Source organism: Acanthochromis polyacanthus, chromosome 2 (assembly GCF_021347895.1).
Source record: "Acanthochromis polyacanthus isolate Apoly-LR-REF ecotype Palm Island chromosome 2, KAUST_Apoly_ChrSc, whole genome shotgun sequence".
NCBI classification, from domain to species: Eukaryota; Metazoa; Chordata; class Actinopteri; family Pomacentridae; genus Acanthochromis; species Acanthochromis polyacanthus.
The window spans coordinates 11,042,708-11,067,307 of NC_067114.1; the positions used below are offsets into that span (position 1 = coordinate 11,042,708).

Below are 24,600 nucleotides of genomic sequence, written 5' to 3' on the forward strand. Positions count from 1 at the left end.
GCTGCCAAGATTAGTGTCACCAAGTGAGTATCCAACCAAATGACTTTTTGGATATATAATGTCATTACTTTATTATTTTTGGGGGCTTTTTTGCAGCTTTATTTGACAGTCAATAGTGAGAGGAAGACAGGAAAGTGAGGAGAAGAATGGGGGAATGACCTGCAGGGCCATGGGCAGGACTCGAACCATCATTGCTGCGTGGAGCCTATAGCCCCAGTTTATGGGTTGTCTACCAAACCTGTTGAGCTACCCGGGCGCCGATTATGTCATTATTTTATCTTTTTACAGACATATTTTGTGTGAAATTTTGTCATACATATGAATTCTTGAGTTACTGCTAAAGGTCACAGTGACCTTGATCACCAAAATCTAATCAGTTTCTCCTAAACTTCAAATGAACATTGTGCCACATTTGAAGAAACGGCCTAAAGGTGTTCCAGTTATATCACATTAATGAGATTGGGGCAGAAAGATGTTTGTATGGACAGACACAAAATGCAAAAATAAATGCCTTCTGCTATCAGCTGTCATGAAATACAGGGGCACAAAAAAAATTAGAATTAGGTAACTGACCTCAAAAAAGGCTGGTTAGTGTTAGAGAAAAAGACGTGACCGTTTAAAATAAAAGGGAAACACATTTTTAAGAAAGCCAACCGCTGTTCCATGTTGTTTCAATAAATAGCACTAATTTGATTTTACTATCCACTCACTGCTTTTAGTAACACTATGTACTAAAACAGTACCTCCAACTACTTCGACCCGCTGGATGACTAATGATGTTCAACTGACCATTCGGCAGTCAAGCATTTACAGGCTCGTGGGGGGTTCAGAGGATGCCTGCTACGCATTCTTGCATTATGGACAGAGATGCAGGTCTGGATTATATAACTGCAATATGAAGCCATAGGGATGCATAAAGTAACTGGCAGCCATCCCGTTTTGAACATATTGGATGCATATTGGGCAGAATGTTGACCTACAACATTACAAAGATCAGGTTACAGGAAAAGAAAAAAAAGTGAAGTAAAGTTTTTGTCGAGTGTAGATGCTTGAGAGGCAAACACAGATGATGAGAACCGATGAACCTCTGTGTTAAAACAGTAATTGTTGCTGAGCAAGTAAGCTTGGAACATGGATTCAGAGTGTTTTACTAATGTCCCGTCCATTCTTGTGTCTTGTGTAAATGTGTGCCAGCTGGGAGATATTAGAACGATGAGGGTGAGGAGAGACCAGCAGCTCCATGACACCCTGTAGGAGAAGTGGAACCCAGAGCACGGATGTCTCCGGTTAATGAGCTCGTTTAAAGGTTGATTAACTCCCCTGATGAATGACACTGTGCATCACCTTTTCAGTCTCCAGGGTCTTGTTGTCAAAGATGAAGGAAATGCAGCTCCGCACCACCTCTAGCCTGCGAGCGCTATTAAACACGGAGCCACTCTTCCCCATAATGGACGCTGGAATAAAGAAAGACAAAACAGCAGATAGATGTCTGCAGGTTAAAACAACAGCTGCTGCAAAGACACATTTTGCAGGTGTGAGTAAATTTATCGCAGCAAGAAAGAATGTTCGGATCATCACAGAAGTTTATATTCCTCAGGACTGAGGTTTAAAGTGGGTCATACCAACAGGTGGTCCAGCAGGTACAACACATTTCCTCTCTAGTCGTGTAGAAGGAGGTACGTTGCTGTGTTTTGCCACACCCTCCTGCAGCATCTTCTCCACCTTTTCGTCATCCAGCAGGGGGAAGGGTACCTGGTGCACACGCAGGTGGGATCCCTCGGACGGCCGAGGCACTTTCTGGAATGCCATGTGGGGGTTTGGGTTCTCCTATAGTGCGCCCACCAGGAAACAACACGCATTAACAGGATATACTGGCATATATGCAACACTCCTGTAGAGCGAGCTGAAATGAGGACAGGTGCTCTATATAGTGGAACTTGCATGAAGCCTTACATTTCTGTACAGCTGCTCAGAGAGCTCCCTGATGTGCTTTTGCAGCTTGGCAGGGTTCACCTCCTCTTCCTTAAAGCTGTCAAAGTCTAAGGCCACCAGCTTCATAGCGTACATCAAACAAAAAAACAAAAAGACAGTATTATGCACATTAAAAGGGATGGATCAATGCATTAAAGGTTGCACGGTCACTCATAACTGACGCTGATCCGATTAAACAGGTTGAGTATCAGTCATATTAACCTTCTGAACCCCAAAATTTGTCAGCATGCACATAAGGCATGAAGTCAGAAAAAAAGAGGTCAAAATTGTACCATTTATCAGAGCCAGAAAAAAGGAAGTGCAAGTGCTATATTTCATCAAAATCACTTTATTCTGCATGTCTCAGTTAAAAGTTGGCTGAAAATAAATCATTGGCTCTAACCAGATTCTATAAAAAAAAAAAAAAAAATTCTGCACTCCTCTGTGCAACCGAGAAGCCATTACCTCAGCTGTGGTCAGCAGTCACGTGGCGAAAATTCAGGGACTATTTGGCTGAGATGCAGGTTATTTTTACACAAAGCAGAGAAGACACAACTATGGAAGCATATTAAATAGGGGAGCAGTAAATTATCACTGGCATGCAGCGTCACCGTTATTTTCCAGTATTGGTAACATCTGTGGGCACATGGAAAATTTTGCACATGTTCAGTTTATTATTCCCTTTTTAAATTTTTGTAAAACAAATAATAAAATAACCTCAACTTTCCTTTTTTGTTTTATATGATATATGGCATAGCTGCATTATACTGCACAGAAAACATTTTTGAGATCTCTCTCCTTCTGCTCGCGGTTGTGATATTTCCACAGAGGTGCAGCACTTTCTACTGCAGTGAAAAATGAGCCCATTGTGAGTAAAAATGTGACAGAAGCAGAAAAAGCCCAGAAACGGCTTGGGGGTCAGAGGGTTAAACTAGTCCATATTTAAATCTGTTTCTTTTTCATTTTAGTGTAAAAATGTTTCAGTGTGAACTTCTATAAATAGCTAAAAAAAAAAGAAAAAAAAGTGAGGGTTTAACGGGTCCATCGTGGTGCTGTACCTCATCAAAGAGATCGCAGGCTCGGTAAGGTGGACCTCTCTCTGAGACGAAGCCAGCGAAGGCCATACCATCCAAAACCTTGGTCAGGAAATCATTCTCAATGAGGCCTCGCTGACCCAGGAAGGCAGTCTGGATAATGTCAGAATTAGAACAGTTACAATCCCACACAGATGGGAGCAATGTAATGGTGATCATATAGATTTAGTGCGGACTGAACAAAAAGCATAGCGATCACAGCCATTTTTACAACATGATCACAGAATCTGCAAAAAGATCCCTGCAAGGGGCCTTTTTATTGTTAAAAACATGAATAAATTCTTCAGCATGCACAAAAGGGGAAATAAATCTAGTTATAAATGACAACATGCAAATGATTTTAATTTACTTTACGCATAATTATTTGTGCTTGCGGGTAGAAGAGATAAAACAAAGTTCACTCAAGCCTTCCCCACTCAGGGATTCCAGACGAATAAGCAGAGCTTTTGTTTATAATGTGATCCATGTGGGGTACTTAGAGGATGATGTGCTGATGGGTTACCACGGAGACACCACAGACATGAACAAACAAAAACCCTGGCACAAAACAAAAATGTAAACCTAATACGTTTCATATGGCTCATTGCCGGGCTTTGCCCAAGGCCTGTGTCCGAAGTTTGCATAAACAAAACGATAGCATCATGGAAGAGCGTGTGCATGAAGCCTCTATGACACACTTAAAACAACATGCATACTCACACACACAAACACACGCCGTGCACCCATCACAAGTTTATCTGTCACGTCTTTGTAAGTCCACCCACATTGCTGGATAAAGCATTCTTGGCAGATCAAAAGAATAATGTGCTTGCTGAGGACAAATTGTCTTGGGGGTTTAAGCTAAGGTCACAGTGGAAAATGCGGTTTGTGCAAAATTTTACATTTTAGCACTGGGATTTCCAATAGGTTGTTTTCTTACCTTGTGAAAGTGAATAACAGGTTCGGAATGGATGCGAATGAGCTGCAGGCAAGACCTGTAGCCCTGGAAGAGTTGTGCAAACAGCCTGAGAAAGACGGCCCTCACCTCCTTGTCCTGGAAAACACACACACACAGACACACAGACACACAGACACACACAGACACACACAGACACACACAGACACACACAGACACACACAGACACACACACACACACACACACACACACACACACACACACACACACACACACACACAGAAAATGTTACTCCTCAAACAGCTATGCCACAAATGCAGCCTGATTAGCTCATTTCACAACAGATATGTTTTTTGACTTCAGGGTGATGGGTCAGTTAATGCCCTCAAGCTCTCTAGTACTGACATTTTCGTAACAAGAAACTTTTTCTGCTGTAGGCAGCCTGTTCTCCTCACATAGGGAGAGGAGAACATCACTACTTACAATGAGACGCCCCGAGGACCACGAGTGATAAGAAGGCATGTGATTATTGTGACGACTTACCAACAGCTTGAGGTTGGAGGGTGCAGTGCGAGGCGGAGGGAACGCGTTGTCTGCTATCTCCAAATCAGGGTGCAAAACCTAAAAAGAGAGAATTCATCTCCTGAATACTTATTTGTTTTCAATTAACCCAACACATTTAAAATTTGTTGATTTTGTGTAAGCATCTTGCAGCATTTAACAGCAACATATGTGAACATTGCTTATGTGTGATCAGTGAGGAGAAAATACAGCAAACCAAAAATGTCGCGATTTATTTAAGAAAGAAGAGTAACAACATCAATTTTGTTGGCAATCAGTCAGCAACTTTAAATTGAAACATCAAAAAAACTCTACATTAAGTACTGATGTGTGTAAATCGTGTGAATAGCAGACATGCACACAGATGCTCACAAGAACATTCTAGGATTTGTCTGGATGGTGTTCAAAGTTGATTGATTTCAAGAATGTATTAATTTTTGAGACCTGACTTCATATCTCATCATATTTCCATTATTTAAACACACATGTGTGAGTCTGTGTTTGTGTTTACCAGGGACAGAGTACACTGTGTTTGGTGTAGCAGAGGTTCAGGCAGCAGGGACAAGTGGATGCACTCAGGGATCTTTATTGTTCCTCCATCCAGGTCAGCGATAATTACATCCAACTGATTAAAACACACAAAACATTGCATGTCAGGTGGTTTGACTGCAGCTGGAGGAAGTGCTCTGACGTACAACATACACACGTACTGTGTGTCTGATGAGATTCAACCCAAAACAGCTAATTAAATAGACATCTTGTTTACATGTAAAAACTTCCTGAAAGCAAAGGGCTTCTGAAATTAAAACTCTTCTGCTTAGTAGAAAGAACAAGTCACAGGATGTCACGATTGCTTTAGAGATATCAAAATAAACTCAAGAAGACTCCAGTATTTGTTAATGATTCACAGGTGTCTGAAAGCATTCAGCGGTTTATGATGTTTGACCATGCATGTCCGCAACAGAGACTGCTGGCTGCCTGCGACACATCTGCACTCACCAGATCCTGGATTTCATTCTGAAACATGGAGTGCACTCCGATGATGAAGGGAGTGGGTGAGCTCAACACCTCCAGCAGCCGCGAAGGAAGAATAGGGATGTATGGGTAACTGAAAACATGACAGGAAATACAAAATGAATACATGCAAAATGTACATGTCACAGACCAAATTAGAATCCAGGCAGATTTGAAATCCGCCGAGGCAGAATTAGAATTTTGATTTTGCCTAGGCGAAATCAAAATCCTACCATGGTTGTTGTACGGATTTCAATCTTGATATATCAATAGCCTGTATATTAGAAAGAATAACCCTAACATTAAAAGAGCATATCATATTCTAAACCCTTCAAATTTCAATCAAGCCTAGGCAAAATCAAAATTCTAATTCTGCCTAGGCGGATTTAAAATCTGCCTGGATTCTAATTTGGCCTGTAACATACACATTTACGAAGAAGACAGTTAAGCAAGAATTAGGGGAAACCAAGAGCTTAAAATATACTCCCATGGAGGGAAGTGGACGGGTTTGAGTGCACATTATTATGAAACTAACTCTCACATGAGTAAGCCTAGAATAGGTGATCGGATAGCATTAAAGTGTAGATTACATCAATAATTTTGCAATTAACTGTTACAAGTTCTGGAAATTTTCTATCGCCATCAACATCTACCAGAAACTTGGGAGTATCTACTTTGTATCTGCTGGACATAATATATTTCACAATGTGTCGAAACACAGCATCTTTTATTTCTACATGTAACACAGAAATACAGAAAACCAGCAATGTGTGCCAGCCTTTTGATGCTACTGACGGCATGTTTTCAAATATGAGATGTTCAGAAGACTCATCTCAGTATAGTGTTTGTGCAGTTTGTTACACTTTTGAATTACACAATGATTTTTGAGACATGCATTTGTGTTGCCAGTGGGTAGGATAGGCAAATAAATCATTACTAATATCTGCCTGTTGCTGTTGGCAAACAGGCAAATGTAGCCCAAACATAGGATGCAGGAAAAGTCTGGCTTATGCTATCATTACAGAGTAACACAATGGACGAATAGACACTGGGGCATCTGTGATTCAGGGTCAAAGGGAATTTGTCCATCTTTTTCAGGGTTTGAAGGCTCGATCCTCAGCTCTTGAGCACATTCATGGACTTTGTGATTCTGGCACCAATTCCCCTAATTACATTCTTTATATTTTGTGAACTCTCTGCTTTTCTATACAAATACTCCAACACACAAATCCATCCACTCAAATATGAGTTCACCGAAAACTAATAGTACACTATCTTACAAAAAGATTAGTGTATATGTCACAGTGGGAAAAGCAGGTATAAATAACAAAACCAGTGCGACTGACTGCCATGCTACATTTCTAAAAGGCGAAAGTTTCACTAATGTTGATGAATGACAGATCAAAGTAGGGCGGCAGCTGTCAACTATTTTAATAATCAAATATTCTATCGACCAGTCTGGTGATCTGACTGAGTGATCTAGTGTCTCCGTCCCCATTTTGCATTCTGCACTTGGCATGAGCATTACACCATTACAAGTAGAAGTAAATACACTGTGCAACAGAAATAACTGTCCAGGCAGAAGGCGAGTGGACATACACAGTAGAGTATGGAGTGGATTAAAAAAAAAGCAGAGTTTTGCCTTACTCGAGGAATCATTTCAGCCCTAGATCAAAGTGTCTTTGTGAAAAAGGCCTATTGTCTCAAAGTATGTTGGTGTTTTGTCGGCCTCTGTTTATTCATCATTCTTGGTGTTTTATGTGTTGAAGATGCGTAAAAAGGAACTCCTGAATTTTTTCAAGTTTCATGCAGTTCTGTTTAAAACGATTTGCAAAACTGTAATACTCATGAGGAAATTACCTCCAAAAAGTTCCCTAAAAAAATAGTTGCGCAAGAGAGTATTGTGAAAAAAGGCAGGATGTTCATCACTACAGAAGAGAAAGGCCTTTCTAGGTGCAATTAATCCTAAGAAGAGTGACTCAGTGGAAAAGGTCATTTTAAGAACATGGTTAAACAGGGTAATTTTTTTACATTAAAGTGTGAACTTATGCAACCAACAAAGTGAATTATTCATCAGATCACAAGCCATCAAAGTCATAACATCAGTCAAAGTTCTCGTAAAGAGTCACGTGAGAACCTCACCTATATTTGAGAGGGAACATGAGGGCTTCGAGGGCGCGACACGCCTCTTCAAGCCTCTGGTAGCTGGTGGAGTGAAACAAAACCTTGTGTTCTGTCAAAACCGCACAAAACAGGCTTAGAACATTTTGGATTCCTGAAACGAGAAAAACAAGAGAGATTAAAATTGATGAGGTATTTGTTGGAATGTGACGTCCACATTGTTTCAGATCATTCATCAAACTTTCATGGCTATTTGCTGAGGACTGCAAACTTCAAAGACAGATTACAACTAATAACATCCATTTGGGGGTTCTGTGAATATCCATAACAGCTTCAAGGCTGATTACTGCACTTCTAAACATGCAGTGTTCTGCAGAATATGCCATCAACATGACAATCATGATGTCGAAGTTTATAGAGCTGCTCATAAATGGGATATAAATGTGTGGATGTTAGTCTAATTTGTTTGTGCTGGAAAATGTGCTGCATGACTTCACAATGCACGAAGCTGATACGGTGTCAGCTCTTTGGTAAGGAAGATGCCTGAAGCAAGGGTTGCAACTCGCTTCTTTCAAAAACGAGCTTTGACTTTGTCTGCATAGCATACTGCAGCCTTATCATTTTATTGGTTCCACTGCCTACATAACTGAAGCCAAGACAGCACGTCTTTGTCTTTGTTACGTGGGCAAGGCATTGCCCCTCTGTTTTCCATTGCACAGAGCAAACACGTGGACAAGAATGCTAAGCTAACAGTGAAATAGAGCAACATGAAAAATGTAAGAGTGAATGAAAGCGAGTATGCAATCAATTCAATTGGTGCTAAATTTTGCTCTTAAAACCTAACAGATGAGTATCCCTGCACGTAATCTGCTGCTATTTTCAGACATGCAACCTGCTGGTTCATGCTGACAAAAACACATTTCCACAACCAGACAGGACAGTTTATGTCAAACACTGAATATAAAACCTATGGGAAAACTCATCTCTGAAAAACAAAGGAAATTGCTCACCCTCATACAGTATAAATAATATGTCAAATACCGATTTGACAATCAGGAAGAATTCAGGAATCAGGAAGTTTACAGTTCCTGTTATTGTTTCCTATCAAGCAGTGACGGAGCAATTCATCACACATTGGAGTGATAAGGAGAGGGGAACACTGGCAGACATGTCCGTGCCACTGGGGGCGCTGAGTCTGGATGTCTGGTGGTCTGAATGGAGCACTTCAGTGATAAACAGGAAACATGACGAGCCTCAAAAAAATATGACTTTTGAAAACGAATACGTTCGTCATTGCTTTGTGGCCTTTTGCCCTGAAGAAAGCATGTTGTACGACACATTTGCATCTCGTCAACAGTCCAGCTCGGACATGTAAATATATTTTATTCACATGAATGCCTCAGTGTGGAGATTTTTTTTTGTTGTTTCTCTCCTTTTTGCTTTACTATTTTTTCCCTTAGACACCAAAGAGCATCCAACCAAAATAACCAATAATTCTATTAACAGAGATGCTCATGTGAGCGAGCTACTGAGGCTCTGGTTTCATAATCACACCTCCAGTTTAGGTGTTTAGTTATCTTATGGAAACAGCGACGAATTTCCGAGCCCTAAATAAAAAATGTGACAGCAATAGCCCCGGAAAACAGAAGAGACAAAGGCAACAAACAACAAACAGCAGGGCTGTTGATGGCCGCTTTTATCCTGCCCCTGGGGGGGATGTACTTCCTTTGCAGTGTGACATGTTTAACACACATTCCTCTCTGGTGACTCGGTGACCTGTGCACACAGACTGATGTGCCGACCTGCCCGTCTGCACAGCTACTATTCAACCCCTATATGGAAATAAGGATGACCTAATATGTGGAAATGAAACACTTGTTCTCTGTGCTTACATGTAGTTCATCAGCTGACTTATGAGACTTATCTTCCTGTCAGCATGTACAGAAATCAGTTCATAATGTTTGAGGAATGATTAACTCAGTTGAAGTCTCACAATGTCAATCACCTTCATTCTATCTGGCTATAGGAGATTCATGCAGACATTCATAATGCTTCACAATCAAAAAAGCAATACAACAACTGGCAGTTGTTTATCACCAGACAGAAAATAACCACAAAACTGCACATCTTTTTCAACATGTGGTGATTATATACTAAGCCATTAAAAGTCAGTGGACCTAACTTAACCGTCTGCAGTACATATCAAGTACAATTATGACAAGGTGCAATCACAAATCGCTATCTTGCAAAGAGTAGAAAAAGAATCATACCAATGTCTATGAGATATTTGCCTGACAACAGCAAATTTGACTCTGCCAACCAGCACTTTTGCATCTTAAGTGTCTATTTTGTGTTAGTTTTGTCATCTAACACATGGCAAGAAAGTGAGAAGCAGAATTTCCTAAGATGTTGAACCATCCTTTTAAGGATGCTCATCAACAGCCAAAAGCACAAACACCAGTTCATTAGTCAGTATTAGAAAAAGTGTTTTACAGCATGGAAGCACACAGTGCCATTCCACCTGTCTGTCAAACCAAGAATTAAAGTAACATTTTACATTTCTTACTCAGCTCTAACATTAAGCAGACAAGATAAATGTCAGACATTAATGGCAACAACACATACTGAGCATCTTTTTAACACACACACTAGCTCCAAAGCTTCTTCACAGATGAACGGCACTGAATAATGTGCTGTGTTGATGAATGAAAGCAGGTTTATAAAAACCAACAGACCACGGTTGACTACAAATGCATAACTTCGACATGACCCTGATCACATGTATCGTGAAAGTACCCCCCATGTGCATGTTATTCACTCTGTCCAAACAAAAGAGGACGGTGTTAATACATTCAGGAAACACTGATTTGAAGCACATTCTTCAAATCAAATGAGGCTAAATGAGGGCCAACTTTCCATTGCCAATCAAATTTCAGCTGAACTACATCTAATTTCACTCTCAGCTCATAGATGCACAGCGCAAGATGTGAAATAAACCTCATTCTCTGGAGTGACCTCAAATAGCTCTGTTCATGACGTATGCCAAACCATCATTTTCAACAGCTGAGGAAGGTGATAGATAGCCTGTCCAAGCACAGTTGAACTACATATATGACTCACAGTGAATGAGGAATGCTGTATCTTTACGACGTATGGCCTGTGCAAAGCGTTTAACTTCAAACCACTGACACACTGTGCAAACACTGCCACATGAAGTCAGCAAACTGCATCAAATCTTCATCATGTGCTCATTGCAGCCCAGACAAAACTACAGGAACTTTGATAGGACACAGTGAAAACAACATAATCTTGCCTCAGGCACATGTAGAATTAATCTAAGCTCTTAACGGCTCATTGAACAAGTCTCCTGATTGTAAAAGGCCTATAGTGCTGCAGTTTACCATGTGATTAACAAAGTAGAAACAATCCTTTACAAATCTGTTCAGAATCAATATGAAATATGTCACACAAATTAAGCTGCTTTGTTTAATCAACCAAGACTCTAATTTTAGGACAAATGTTCTTTTGAGTGTTTGCTGTCAGATAGATTATAAAACTCAACTGAACAATTCTCAAAATGTAATAAAATCAACCTGCAGGAAGAAGCTATTGTTTAATGAATAAATTCAATTCAAGTAGGATTCATGTTCAATAACAAATGACGGGACGTTTAGTCATCTAGTCTTGTGAGTTCATGAAGTACAGATACAGTAAATGACAAGTCATGTTCTGACTCATGATTAATGGTTAGTAGTGATCAAAGTGCGTGGAACACACCCAGCTGCTGGAAGAGTAGAGCAACACTTTTGCATGTGACGGGCAATGTGTCGTTCAGGGGCGTCTGGATGAGCTGCCGGTCTCCTGCTCCCAGGCTAAACAGCTTCTGTAACGAAAAAAAAAAAGCAGTAAAAGTCAGAAAACAGTCACGGGTAATTTCTGTAGCCATCACGGTCAGGCAGCGTGGCAACTGACAAGTCATTCATTAAGATTAATAGCTGAGTGCAGTGTGGCTCTATCAAACAGAGAAGACTGTTCAGTTTTATGCAGAAAGTGCAGCTGCAGAACTGAATAAACCATCTGAATACATTGGCTTGTCATCGAAGAAAAAAAACCACAACGGCACGTTCACAAAACTATAACTGGCACACCAAACAGCTGCAGCAATATCATGAAATCCCTTAAAAAGATCCTTCTATAAAATATCTAAAAACATATTTCGATTCTGTGTATCTGCTGCTAAAACATGCACTGACTGTTCTGCTGGGAATATTTAAAGTCCTACGAATAGATTGGGATTCAGATTATAAAGAACTAGCAAATGAGAAGTGTTTGGTGGTGGCCTTGAAGATGTAGAAAATAAAAGTTGTTCAACAAAAAGGAAACTTTGACATGTTGCAGGGTCTCTATTCATACAACTCCTGACATACCTGTATGTTCAACCTGGTTGCATTTAGACAAATGTGTCTGCTTGTGTCTGGCATATGGCAGGACTTGAGATTCACATTGGCGTCTTGCCAGAGAATACAGGCCAAATTCTTCCTAATTACACCACAATAGCAATAATTTAAAACAAAATCAGATGTGTATCTGAGTGATAAGGACATACCTCCAGTAGCAGTGCTTGACAAAAACAGTATTTTTCTATGGCGTCATAATTGGGTCAAAAGTCGCGCGCATAACACTCTCTCGCATGCGCGAAACATGTACCCCGCACCAGCGGAAAAAAGTCTCCACGGGCGCAAAGAAAACACTCTGCGCGCGCGTGGCAATGTCTCCGCGCGCGAGGAGCCTCCTACGCGCGTGGAGACATTGCTACGTGTCCGTGTATGGTGCCATAATTATCCGTGGAGCTCTGATCTACGCGCGTGGGGAGAAGACTTTTGACCCTTTGTGGGCGGATACCAGTGCTCGCCACAACCTCCCTATGATTGGCTGTCTGCGACAGCAAGAACTCACCCCCCACGTGGGATGCCACTGTATGGGAATGGCTAGTGTGACGTCACGGACCACTTCCGTGTCCTACGCCGCGGCGCACCGAATGAAAACACAATGGCAGTAGCGAAAGAACTGGTCGCTGTCAAACTGAGCATGATAGACATTTCTTGAGTTCACTCAAAATTTTGTAATCTAACATAACAACTCTAACAAAGCCAAGTAAACGACATTTAACCTCACACAGATGATAAAGCTAGCTTTATTTCTGACATCCTGTGTTTGTTAGCTTACGCTACTTAGCTACTCACCTCAACACTGTACGTTTTCTTTTTCATTGACGCCTGCACTTTCCCTTTAAAACCACCTGCCAGCACACTAACATTTACAACTCTGTTTGAGTTGTAAGAGTTAAGACCTCGCTTTACCGACTTCGGAAAATCCGCAAAATAAGATGTCACATGGCAGCACACTCTAGCGCTAACTTGTGCAGGGAGCACATGGCTAATTTGCATATGTGAATAACTACGCATCTCTTTACACTAATCATGAATCCATAACAGTTAAAATAATCTTAGCCAATCATTTTTAGCAAGTCAATCCAAGTATTGGACTCAATTAAATCCAAGTCACATAGACCCATATCCTAGTCAAGTCGAGTATTTTGGGCAGATTGGTCAAGCAAGTCCAAGTCCCCAAAACTGGGACAAAAGTCTCCCTCGGCAGACTTTATTCTTATAAATTAAAAGTATAAACTTTAATCTCGACAACTTTTAGTTTCTTTAGTAATGTGGCCCAAACACTCCTCGTAACACAAAAAGATAACATGATTCAAGCGGCTAACACTAGCTAGCGCACGTTAGCTCCCGGCGCTAAATGTTTTCTAAGAAATCCGATTTACCTTATCAATGTCAGCCATCTTCTCTTCTCCTTTTCGTCCAGAGGAAAGCGGTAGAAAGATATAGTTTTATTTACATCATTTCTATTGTTGCAACACGGGACACAACACAGCACCATTATATCGTTGGTTTGGTAGGACACGGAAGTGACGTTTTTGGACACGATGATGTAATTACTAGCCATCCCCATACAAGAGAGGAAATGACACAGTCCACTGGAGCCCCTTTGATGCTGCTGCCGCTGTTCTGCTGTGTCCATGGACTGCAGCTCCGCGGAACACACACAGAACCGAGCCTGGATCTCCAACTGCCGGTGGGTGAGTGTCTCCACATATTTCTGGCTCTAAACAGCCGGTCTCAGTGCTCCATTGTGGGGCTGTCAGCCTTTAGTACAGCGATTAGACGTTAGTTAGCTCCATTGCTAACGGCAGTTACCCAGGTGGACTGACCGGAATCGGCCCAGAAGCCCAGCGGGTCTACTCCAGTGATTCTGACAGGGAGTTTAAGAGTCACTGGAACACTCTGCGCGCACGCGGAGACATTTGTCCGCTCGCACGGGGTACGTGTTTCGCACGTGCAAGAGAGTGTTACGCATGCGCGCGCGCGACTTTTGACCCAATTATGACAGTATATATTTTTTAAAGGTGTAAGTACTCTTAAGTACTCTATTGTCGAGATTAGTACGCTTATAGCCTCACCTGTGACACGTGGCCACCAAACTGCAGCAAACAAATTCTGCTTGCCGCTACAAACACAGTTTAGGAGCCTGCCTCTTCGACTGAGGTATTTTGCTCCAAGTGACATGATGGGAAAAAATAACGCTGTACTATTAGAAAATTACTGCGTGGAAACAACATTTCTGACTGGTTGCACAGCAAATATAAATTACTTTAAGTGCTGCACCACTGAGCCTCAGCCATTACTTGAGATTCAGCATTTCTTGTCTGGTCTGGCGTGGACCTGTGGACCCTGTAAGGAACCGGTCCGTAGCAGAACTGTGGGTGTCTTGCAGACCGTAGTGCTTTGAGTCTGCTGTGTCTCAGGACAGACTCACCTGGGATCCACCAGCAACAGGAACCAGGAATGCAAAGAGGTTGGCCACCAGACCCTCTAAAGGGAAACTCAGGCTATCAATGTAAACTGTGTAGATCAGACCCAAGCAGCCCTGTGAGGACAAAATGCAAAATAGACATTAGATGTGGACAAAGGGGAAAGGTAATCGATTTACAAGAGTCATCATTGTCTGCATTTTGCTGGGTATTATGACAAAATGTATATTTTCACTGATCTGGAACATTCAGGAAAGGTTTGCGAGTACCGTTTATACCAGCAGAGAAGCTATTACTGTGGATTGCATGACTGACTATAAGTCTGCAAAAACGATGACTGTAATGAAAGTCCAGTGAAAAGATCAAAGGCTCTTATGCTTCTATGTCTCATTTACTTTACTAAAGTGCATGCTTATACTTGATCAGACTTAATCGTTTTTGCAGTCCCTACAAGGTAGATTAGCATCATTTCAAGACTGCAAGATAAAAGCAAGATTTGTCAAAAAATTCTGGGAATTCCTTCTGAACAGATAGACAAACATTTTTTTAATCAAGATTAAATCATATGGTGTCTTATTACCCGGAATATTTCGGGATAATCCAGCCTGGACACGAGGATGAGACTTTTTGGTGCAAACACTTGAGCTGGCTGGATCAGGCCATCCTCCTCCTCCTCCTCATCTTCTTCATCTCCATCGGCCTCAATACTCTTTGATCCCTGAAACATTAAAAATAGCAGCTATTTCAGTCAAAGAGTTCAACGTGGTGCCATGGACTACAGACCCTGAACTCTACTGTAGAGCACACCAGCACCACTGAGCTCCTGGCTTAATTTAAGAATACACTGTGTGCCTCAAACACATCTAGTACATATCTGGCATGTGTACACATCACACCACAAGATAACACATTGAAATCTGCACAAATTTCAACTGGTGCACCAATTTACAATGTGCGCGTGTACGGATTAACACCCAACTTCTCAAGATTCAGAAAATTTAATCGTCTATCACATAATGACAAAAGTTGGGCTCACAAACAATATATACTCATAAAAGACTCATCAAAATTACATCAAAACACAAAGAATTACGAGAATAAACAAGAACAGATGTGCAAAGCTACATCAAAAAAGAAGTGACAGTGTACTCAGCTTTGTTTAAAACAGATATTTCAGCAGAAATTAAAGACTTTTTTTGAGTTCTCTATTTGGCTTCTATTTCCCATTTTCGCTTGAGGTGTGTGTCATAAAACGGGCTTGTAAGGAGCCATAGGGGAAAATTAGTTGCATTCCTCCGACAAACAAAACAAAAACAGCCAGCTCTTGCATCAGACAGCCCTCTGATATTCTTAGGAATCTTTGTCTTCAGAGAGGAAAAGCTGAGACACACTTATGAAAGTTTAGTCTATCAATTATCGCCTCTCCTAATCTGTTGCAATTCAGCTCAGTTTGTCCCAATGGACCCGTTAAATGAATGCAACAAATTTCTAAAATTACGACGATGTTATTAAAAGATCTCACTTCCAAAGAAACAAAGATCATATGCGAGGATCTTCATACCAAGAGAGAAATTAGTTTATGAGGTTAATATTTAATCCCTCCCAGAGTCAAATCACAACACAATATATGTGTTAGCAAACATCAAAAACATTAGTAATACCAAACATCCGAGCGACGACATAATTTACAGTTTCGGTCTGTTTTTAACTGTCTCCTCTGTGGATCTATTACAACAGCGATGCACCAGCCTCTCGGCGCTCATTCCTAACTAAGGCCCTTATCGCAATCTGGTTTATTTCTCCAGGCAGTGAAAACATGCCGCACTGCTCAAGTATCTCAGGACCAAGGAGTGTGGGATCAAAATATCCCATTCAGATGGGGGTCACATTTCTTCATTATTCTTAGGATTTGGTTCAATTATTAAACAAAACACATTCCTGCTCTGCCTGTCTGGACGCTCCCTGGATTCCAACTGAGCAGATAAGGATGTCAGTTTAGAAAGTAAAGATTGTTAAAGCACCCTCACGTTTTAAGAAGATCTTCAGGGCTACAGAGTGAATCTTGGAATGTGTGTTTGTTTGCAAGGACATGACGTCTGGGCTGAATATAGCCTGATTTAATGATTAAGGTGAACCTGACAAAAAAGGCAAAGTGATACTGGGGATGGAGAGTCTGCCAAACTCAAATGTTTATAAGGCTGCTATGTAATCTACACAAAGTATTCACGTGTCTCGGTCAAGTGTCTTTTTTGGCACACACAAACTTATTATTGTAACCCGTTTTAGAAAGAAGTATCACTTAAACTCTCTCTACAGATGCATTCCTGTTTTACAAATACTTATCCTGCCGACAGCTTTAATACTGACTCTTCTTTTTCAACAGTTTCTCACTTTATAAAGCAGCATACATTTCCTTTTCAAAAATGTGAAGTATAGCCAGGTTTCTCTCACCCGTTTATGACTGAAATTAAAAGCAATAAATGGAACTTTCAAAATAAAGCAGGTTGTACTGATTGTATTTTGTACCATGTTTTGTTTGTGTTGTTACATGTTGAACTGAGAGAATAGTTAAGGCCACTTTTTTAGAGATCTGTTTAACTTTTGTAACTACAACCAAATCCAGACAGTCAGATTATGAAGGGGAACCGGAGATTATGAGAGTAAAGTTCAAAATCTGAAACTTGCACGGTTTCTGATTATCCATATGATTACACTCGTACAATGTCGCAAAAATAATGAAGTGAAATGTGAACTGTATTTAATGTCCGTGTTAAACCTCTGACCCCTCAAGCAGCTTGTGGGCGTTTTTTTTGCTCCTGTGGGCTCATTTTGCAGTGCAATATAAAGTCCTGCACCTCCCTGGTACCAGCATAAAAGTTGAGTGAACTCAAAAATGTCTTTTGTGGGGGTGTCCAGGTAGCTCAGCTGGCTGGGCTGGTCACCCATGAACAGACGCTATAGTCCTCTAACGCAGCGGTCTTTAGTTCGAATCCAGCTCATGTCAATTTACTGCATGTCATTCCCTCATTCTTCTACCCATGCTTCCTGTCTCTCTCTCACTGTCCTATCCAATAAAGGCAAAAATGCCAAAAAATAATACTTTAACAATGTCTTTTGTGCAGTTTGACTTTAAAGAACCTCAAGTACAATTGTTTTTTTGCTTCAAAATAACTACAGTATTTTCTTTTGGCACTTAGTGCCTTTATTTACAATCAGGAGAATATTTTGAATATAATAATAATAATAATAATAATAACTTTATTTATAAAGCACTTTCCGTCAAAGTGCTGTACACAGAAATAAAAACAATAAAAACAGATAAATAAAAACAATAAAAACAATAAAAATAGAACAATAAAAAAGATATCAGTAAAACAATTTAAGATTCATATATAAAAGAAAAGAGGTGGGTCTTCAGCTTAGTTTTAAATACATTAATGGACGATGCCTGCCTGATTTCAGCAGGTAGACTGTTCCACAATGTAGTTGCCCGGGAAGAAAAAACACCGTTCCCCCACCGTCTTTTTACAGACCTTCGGGATATTGAGAAGTCTAATCCCCTGGGAATGGAGACCCCGAGCGGGGACATACAGATTCAGCAGGCTGGATAAATAAGACGGGGCAATTCTATGAACAATTTTATAGGTTAGTAGCAGCACCTTAAAGTCTGCTCTAACAGGAAGTGGGAGTTAATGCAGAGAGGCCAGCACTGGAGTAATATGCTTGTTTTTACTCGTTCTGGTCAGAACGCGAGCTGCTGCATTCTGAACCATCTGCAGACCATGAAGGCTCTTCACTGGCAGACCTGATAAAAGGACATTGCAATAGTCCAACCGTGAGGAGACAAAAGCATGAATTAGGACCTCAGCATCCAGAAATGACAGACTTGGTCTGATTTTAGAGATATTTCTGAGGTGGAAAAAGGCCAATCTGGTCACCTCTTTAATATGGAATTTAAATGAAAGGGTTTTATCAAAGAGTACACCAAGATTCTTAACTCTGTCTTTACAATGAATAGCACAGTCATCCAAAGACAGAGTAGGGAAACATGTTTCCATACTGTGCACATGACAATAAACACTTTGATTGATTGATTGATTGATTGATTGACTGATTGATAAAGTCATCAAGCAGAGGATTAACACTTTCAGGTCCAATCACCATCATTTCAGTCTTGGCAGAATTCAGGATGAACATTAAATGTGAAGTATGGATGAAAGTGATGAATGTGGAGTATGGATGAAAGTCAATAACTATTATGATTAATGACAGCTCATTTAGCTTATGTGTGACTGAAAACTGATAAGAGAGTAGAATATTAAGCTGCAATTCTGGACGAAAGTGATCCACTGGTCTCATGTTTTATACAGCTGAGGAACTTCACCAGTCTGTGACAAGCAATGAGAATTATATCTATTGACAGGGTCTTTCAAAGACACCTGATAACAGCTAACAACTGGGCTAATTCTGGTTACTTTTCTTCTTTAATGTGGCATTTTGCCCGTAATGCTTTTCACAAGTTTTATGACAAAGGAGGACAAATATGCCCGGTTATGCAAAGGAATGTTTGTGTAATTACGGTTTGATACAGAACTGACCATAAACATTCCACCAATGTGACTCGGACACTGTTTGAAAGCGGATATCCTTCCTACAGATGACTGCAATTTGAATTAAACTTGATAATGCCTGGCTGAGTTAACTGGAACATGACTGACGACTGCCTTCTTCATGCGAAAGGAAGTGAAGTCACAGTGGGCAGAGCGACAGAAGTCATCCAAGGCCTCCAAGACAGGCCAACACAGTGAAACAATTAGCTTGGTATTCTGTGGGTTTTTTGGCAGTGAGAGACACTAACAAAATCATTTGTAAGTATAAGAATGAGCCTGTCCAAACAAATCTGTTGTAATCAATAATTTATGGGGGTTTTGAACATTTGTGCCGTGACCACTAAACAGGCATCAAACGCAACCTTGTATGCATGAGTAAATCAAATGAAAATCGCCGGAGGGAAAACACTGGTCCATCGTCTCCTTTTTAAAAGAATCCCCCAGCCAACTTGCAATTTATTAGGTTGGATCCAAGCAGGGCTTTTGTTTTCTTTAACACCTGAAATTCTGGAAAACATCACAACAAGCATTCCTAAAAGTAAAAAAAAGTGTCAAAAAAAGGCAACAAAACAATAAGCCTATAATGGAAAACAGAAAACGAGCACAGCTATATTGCCTAAGCATGATTTCCCTGAGGGTTTCTAAGGGTCATGAGGATGAAGATGACCTCATGCTCATCACGACAACATTACAAGGATGGAGGAGAAGCCTGATGGACACAGTGATGAGACGCACAGCTTTTGAACAGAGTGACATATTGGTGGAATATTTGTGCGTACTGATTTTACTACATAAAGATGTCTAAAGCCAACATGTAGGGGCACTAGTGAGCGCTGTTGTCTTAAACTGTAGCTGTGTGGGATCCATCCTTTCGCTGAATATGTAAAATGATATTTGCATGTTTGTGCTGGTGGTGAAAACCCCAAAATACAAATAAAGTAAAGTGTGTGAATATAAATGTTGCAGTCTCACCTGGAGATTGACCTCCGCCTCGTAGAAAGTGAGGCAGGAACAGTAGTGCCGGTCTGAATCTATATCTGTCAGCACAACGGTGAAGAAGGTGGGTGCTTTCCTTTCCCTCGACAGCCTCCAACCTCCTGGCTGGCAGAACTGAAAAATATTTCATAAAACACCATGACATTAGAATAAAACTGAGGATAATTCATATACCAGGGTCAGACATACAGCAACATTTGCTCTAGACAGGACATGTGCTTTTAGTCATTTAAGCTCTTGGCATTTCACTCAAAGATTGAATTTCTTAAGGGTTCAATGATTATCGCATCCCCAGACGTTCTGCTGGTGAACCATTCAAACCTTACATGGACGGGCTATAAGCGTATTACTGTGGCAGGTTGTAGCTAATGCTAATGCCCCCATAGAGAGCACAGACAGGATGTCCTGTTCTGGTGTACCAATTACATGTCCTGAGCATGCCACAGAGCAGGAAGTGGCATGTTTGGAGTTTATTTTCCTTGAAAGTCACCAGTGAGGGTGCCTGATGTCATTAACAGTAAGTACATGAAAAGAAACATTTTAACCCTGTGAACCGTGTAAATTCCTCGCTATTGTCTCCTCCTTGCAGACCGTGGGCTCATTTTTCATTGGAATATAATGCCCTGCGTTTCTACAGAATGTCTTTTGTGCAGCATCATAAAGCAATAATGCTATAAATAATTTTAAAAAGAAAAAAAAACTTTGAACACCAGTTTTACAAAATTAACCTGGAACTCAAATATCCAAAAATGCTTGTCTACTGTCTGCTTTGTGAAACACAGCCTGCAGCTCAGCCCAGTTTAACCTGCTGGTGAGTTATGGCTTCAGAGTGTTAAATAAGGCTACTGTAAAAACACCATCCATCAATTATCTATACACTGCTTCATCCTCATGAGGGTCGCAGGGGGGCCAGAGTGTATCCCAGCTGATGCCAGTCTGTCGCAGGGATACGTATACGGACAGTCACACTGACAGCTACGCACAATTTAGAGTTACCTGTAAAAACACCAATCAATTAAAAAGTACATTAAACTAAGGTTAAAACCGAAACAAACAGCAAAGATACATTCACCCTGCTGCCAGAATTCTATTCATCATCAACTGAAACCAACCTTTGCACTAGAAAACTTGATATATTGCGATGGTCTCAGGGTCTCAGTTAAAGATTCAAATCTAACTGGCAGAGTTTTGCTTACACATGAGACTTGTTTTACAATTCTGCATAAGTATATCAAGCTCTTCCAAAACTTTCCTGGAAAAACCCATTACCTATAATTCCAAACACTCTGTTTATCAAGAATTGAGGAATCACACAAATCAATAATTTGCAATGCATGACAAAACAGAGCAATTTTTAGAATACTGTGGCCACAGAATCTCACAAACACTGTTACCATAATAAAAAGCATCTTAAACAGGTTTTAGGTCTCAGAGCAACAGCGTGAGTCATTTGCAATCTTGACACAAAACATCTGCGAAGTGTGGGATAAAATAAGCTTTTTCTGATATGGTGTTTATGCTAAATTTTTTAGATGTATAAAGCTTATCAATAAAAGGACTCAGCAGATGGGGATTTTATGTGCTGTTAATGTTGTTTTCACATAAACACTTCCAATTCTATGAGCCAGTAACACACTCGCCAGTTGTATGATGAAATGTATGAATTACTATTTGAGACAAACTTTGAAAATGAGACGGGCACACGGGAGAGCGCCGGGCCTAAATATGGGAGGCAGGCGGGCATTTGGTCAGAGCGTCGAGTGTTTGTGTCTGGTCTCTCTCTGTTTTTCCTGGAGGCCCAACTGGCCCTGGCTCTGAAAATGGTGTTTAGACTGCTCCTCAGGGGTTACACAGGGGATCACCGGACACATGGAGGAAGAGAGGAGAGGAGGAGTGGGTGAGGGCAAAAACAGATGGACTGATGGGTAGATGGATCTGCGTACAGCCAAAGACTACTATAATGGCAAGGTAGCATCTCTTGGGGTGAAAAGAAGAAGAGTAAACACAGAATAGGAGAAAGGAAAGTTTAAGGAGAGCAGGAAATTTAGATTAAGAGAGGAAGGGAGGAAAGAGAGGAGAAGGAGGTGGAGGAAGGGGATTTGGCTTGTTCAGCCTGGAGGTTTGGACCAGGCTGCTACCATCTTCCAGCAGATACAATAGTATACAGGAAATCTGTTAAACCTGCATTGTGGTGAGCTGCTCATGTGTGTGTGTGCATGCACTCAGGCCAGACAGGATCCAAGGACAAGTGCAGATAACTGTGATCCTGTCCTAAACTATTCCAACTATGCCATTCATTGTTGTCAAAAGCGCATTCGGGACCGCATGCCTAAGAAGATCACAGGAGATAGAGCATCCTGTGTGTATGTTTCTTTCCATAGGATCATATGTATGTGTGAGAGTATGACTAACTGTAAGGGACAGTGACAAGATGTGACCACATGGAAGCATGATAGTGAGAGGAATTATGAACTTCCATGATATTAAATGAGCATTTCCTTTAAGCCGTTATCTCGCCTGTAGGTCTGCGGAGAGATATTTGAGGGCTGGCACAGGTTCAAGCACACTTTAGGAGCCTCAGTGTTTAGTAAACTTCACTGTATTCAGGGTCCAACGCACCCAGACAGACTTGTGACATCATGTTACATACAACTTATGGCTGCCTAAGCAAAAGTTCAACGACAGAATTTAATTTTAAAAAAAGCTTAAAAATAGCAGATTTTTTGTATCCTACCCTTTATGAAAACATGGGGTACATTACTGAGACATTAAACACATTTTTTTATGCGACATTATCTACTTGTGGCTCTCGTGTATTCCAGCATCCACAATAGCTACGCATGCATCCAGTGCTCATATAGTGCTGTTTGCCTGTAAATAAGCGCCTTGAAACTGGCTGTGTCTTGATTCCAGAGTCTGTCCTGCTTTCTGTAAATTTTACAAAAGCAGGGAAATCTTTTAAGGCCAGCAGTCCTTTCTGCATATGTTACTATTTGAAATTTAGCTTTAATAATGTGCTGTACAACAATGTGTAAACAAAGAAGATATGATTAGGCTATTTGTTTAAACATTCAACTGAAGAAATTATGTCATTTGCAATTCAGTCACACACAGGATTTAGCATGGATTATAAACACACATGAATACACTTCTGATGTTAGGCCCTGAAGGCAGAATGAACAGAGAAAAGAAAGCCAGTTTGCAATATTGTGACAACAACAGGAGAGTTTTGTGTTAAGAGTATGTGTGTCCCCTGCTGCTACATTTTGCAACCAAATGCAGTAAGTGACACTGGACAGATTACTGGTATTAGCTGAGGGAACAACAAGTGAGAGCATTGAGTTACAGTGTCTGTACTGTACATTCACTTTACAGCATTACACAGAATACCACTGCCGTGAAACAGGCGGAAAGGTTAAACACGTAGGAGACTTAGCCTTTGCACAGCACACACACACACACAGTGCAGAGAGAAAGGGCATCTCCTATTCTAGATTTAGACCTCAGTCAAGTGACAAAGGAACTCTGGGACACACTTGCTGTATTGATGTCAAAGCTGAGTAAACTGCTGCCCTCCAGCTAAACCCTCTGCACCGCGTCATGTGCTGCAGCCCAGCATGACTGGCTCCCAACTGCACTATTCACCACCTCAGCCAGTGACACTGGATACCCAGTCTGACCTGCTAAGCATCATTACCTCTGTGTGCTTGAGGAGCAGCACCAATCAAAGAGGGAATAAGGTGACACAGACGCTTTGCCTGAACAAGACAGGCCTACATTCTTAGAGTGTGACAGGACATAAAAGTCTGCTCAGGCCAGAGCAAGCCGGCTATAACGGGAGCGACAGCCATTGCTAAAGATGACTCAGGACAAAGATACAGTGACAAGGCTGTCTCCCTTTAAAGTCACCGTTGTTTTCCTCTGGTATGACATAACTGAAATCTGACTGGAAAAGGTTTACAGTGTTTTTATCATGACCGCAACATCTGAGAGTCCAGTACTTGTGGAAATACAAACAGACTTCCATGGGTCATAAAATCTTTAAAGTGTTCCTGGTACCACAAATGAGCTTAGACCCGTGAATCTATTCAGAGAGGGACGCATTTCATAATTCGGTTGAATTACAAATCTAACTGAAATCGGGCACCAAAAGTTCATCCACACAGCAATAAAATACGTACTGACATTTTTTCTAGAACGTACAACATTCCATTGCATGAAAAAAGAAAATTTGGGAAATGATAGTGAGACAAACAAAGGAATATGGACAGTTCTCAGAGGATAAAATGCACATATTACAGAAAAAGATCCAAAATAAACATGGAAACAAACTGAAAGTACAAAATACAATCTCTACTCTTAGAGCAGGTGTTAGCAAAAGAAAATAAAAGAGAGATGACTTTCCAAACTTTCAGGGACCAATTGTGAACTACAGATGGAGCGTGAATGTAAAGGGT

The 24,600-nt window shown here is 40.8% G+C and overlaps 1 protein-coding gene across 2 annotated transcripts in view; it reads right to left on the reverse strand.

Moving 5' to 3' along the window:
- Positions 1 to 24,600, reverse strand: part of sbf2 (SET binding factor 2) — a 113,020-nt gene that overhangs the window by 60,332 nt on the left and 28,088 nt on the right. For both annotated transcript variants that reach the window (XM_022202535.2, XM_022202534.2), the window contains exons 3-15: positions 20,120 to 20,257; positions 15,118 to 15,255; positions 14,543 to 14,653; positions 11,435 to 11,540; positions 7,679 to 7,811; positions 5,522 to 5,630; positions 5,034 to 5,147; positions 4,505 to 4,582; positions 3,985 to 4,098; positions 3,030 to 3,158; positions 1,954 to 2,052; positions 1,623 to 1,827; positions 1,345 to 1,454 (exon numbers count right to left, since the gene is read on the reverse strand). In XM_022202535.2, the coding sequence (XP_022058227.2) occupies positions 1,345 to 1,454; positions 1,623 to 1,827; positions 1,954 to 2,052; positions 3,030 to 3,158; positions 3,985 to 4,098; positions 4,505 to 4,582; positions 5,034 to 5,147; positions 5,522 to 5,630; positions 7,679 to 7,811; positions 11,435 to 11,540; positions 14,543 to 14,653; positions 15,118 to 15,255; positions 20,120 to 20,257 (1,584 nt within the window). The remainder of the gene's footprint in view (positions 1 to 1,344; positions 1,455 to 1,622; positions 1,828 to 1,953; positions 2,053 to 3,029; positions 3,159 to 3,984; positions 4,099 to 4,504; positions 4,583 to 5,033; positions 5,148 to 5,521; positions 5,631 to 7,678; positions 7,812 to 11,434; positions 11,541 to 14,542; positions 14,654 to 15,117; positions 15,256 to 20,119; positions 20,258 to 24,600) is intronic.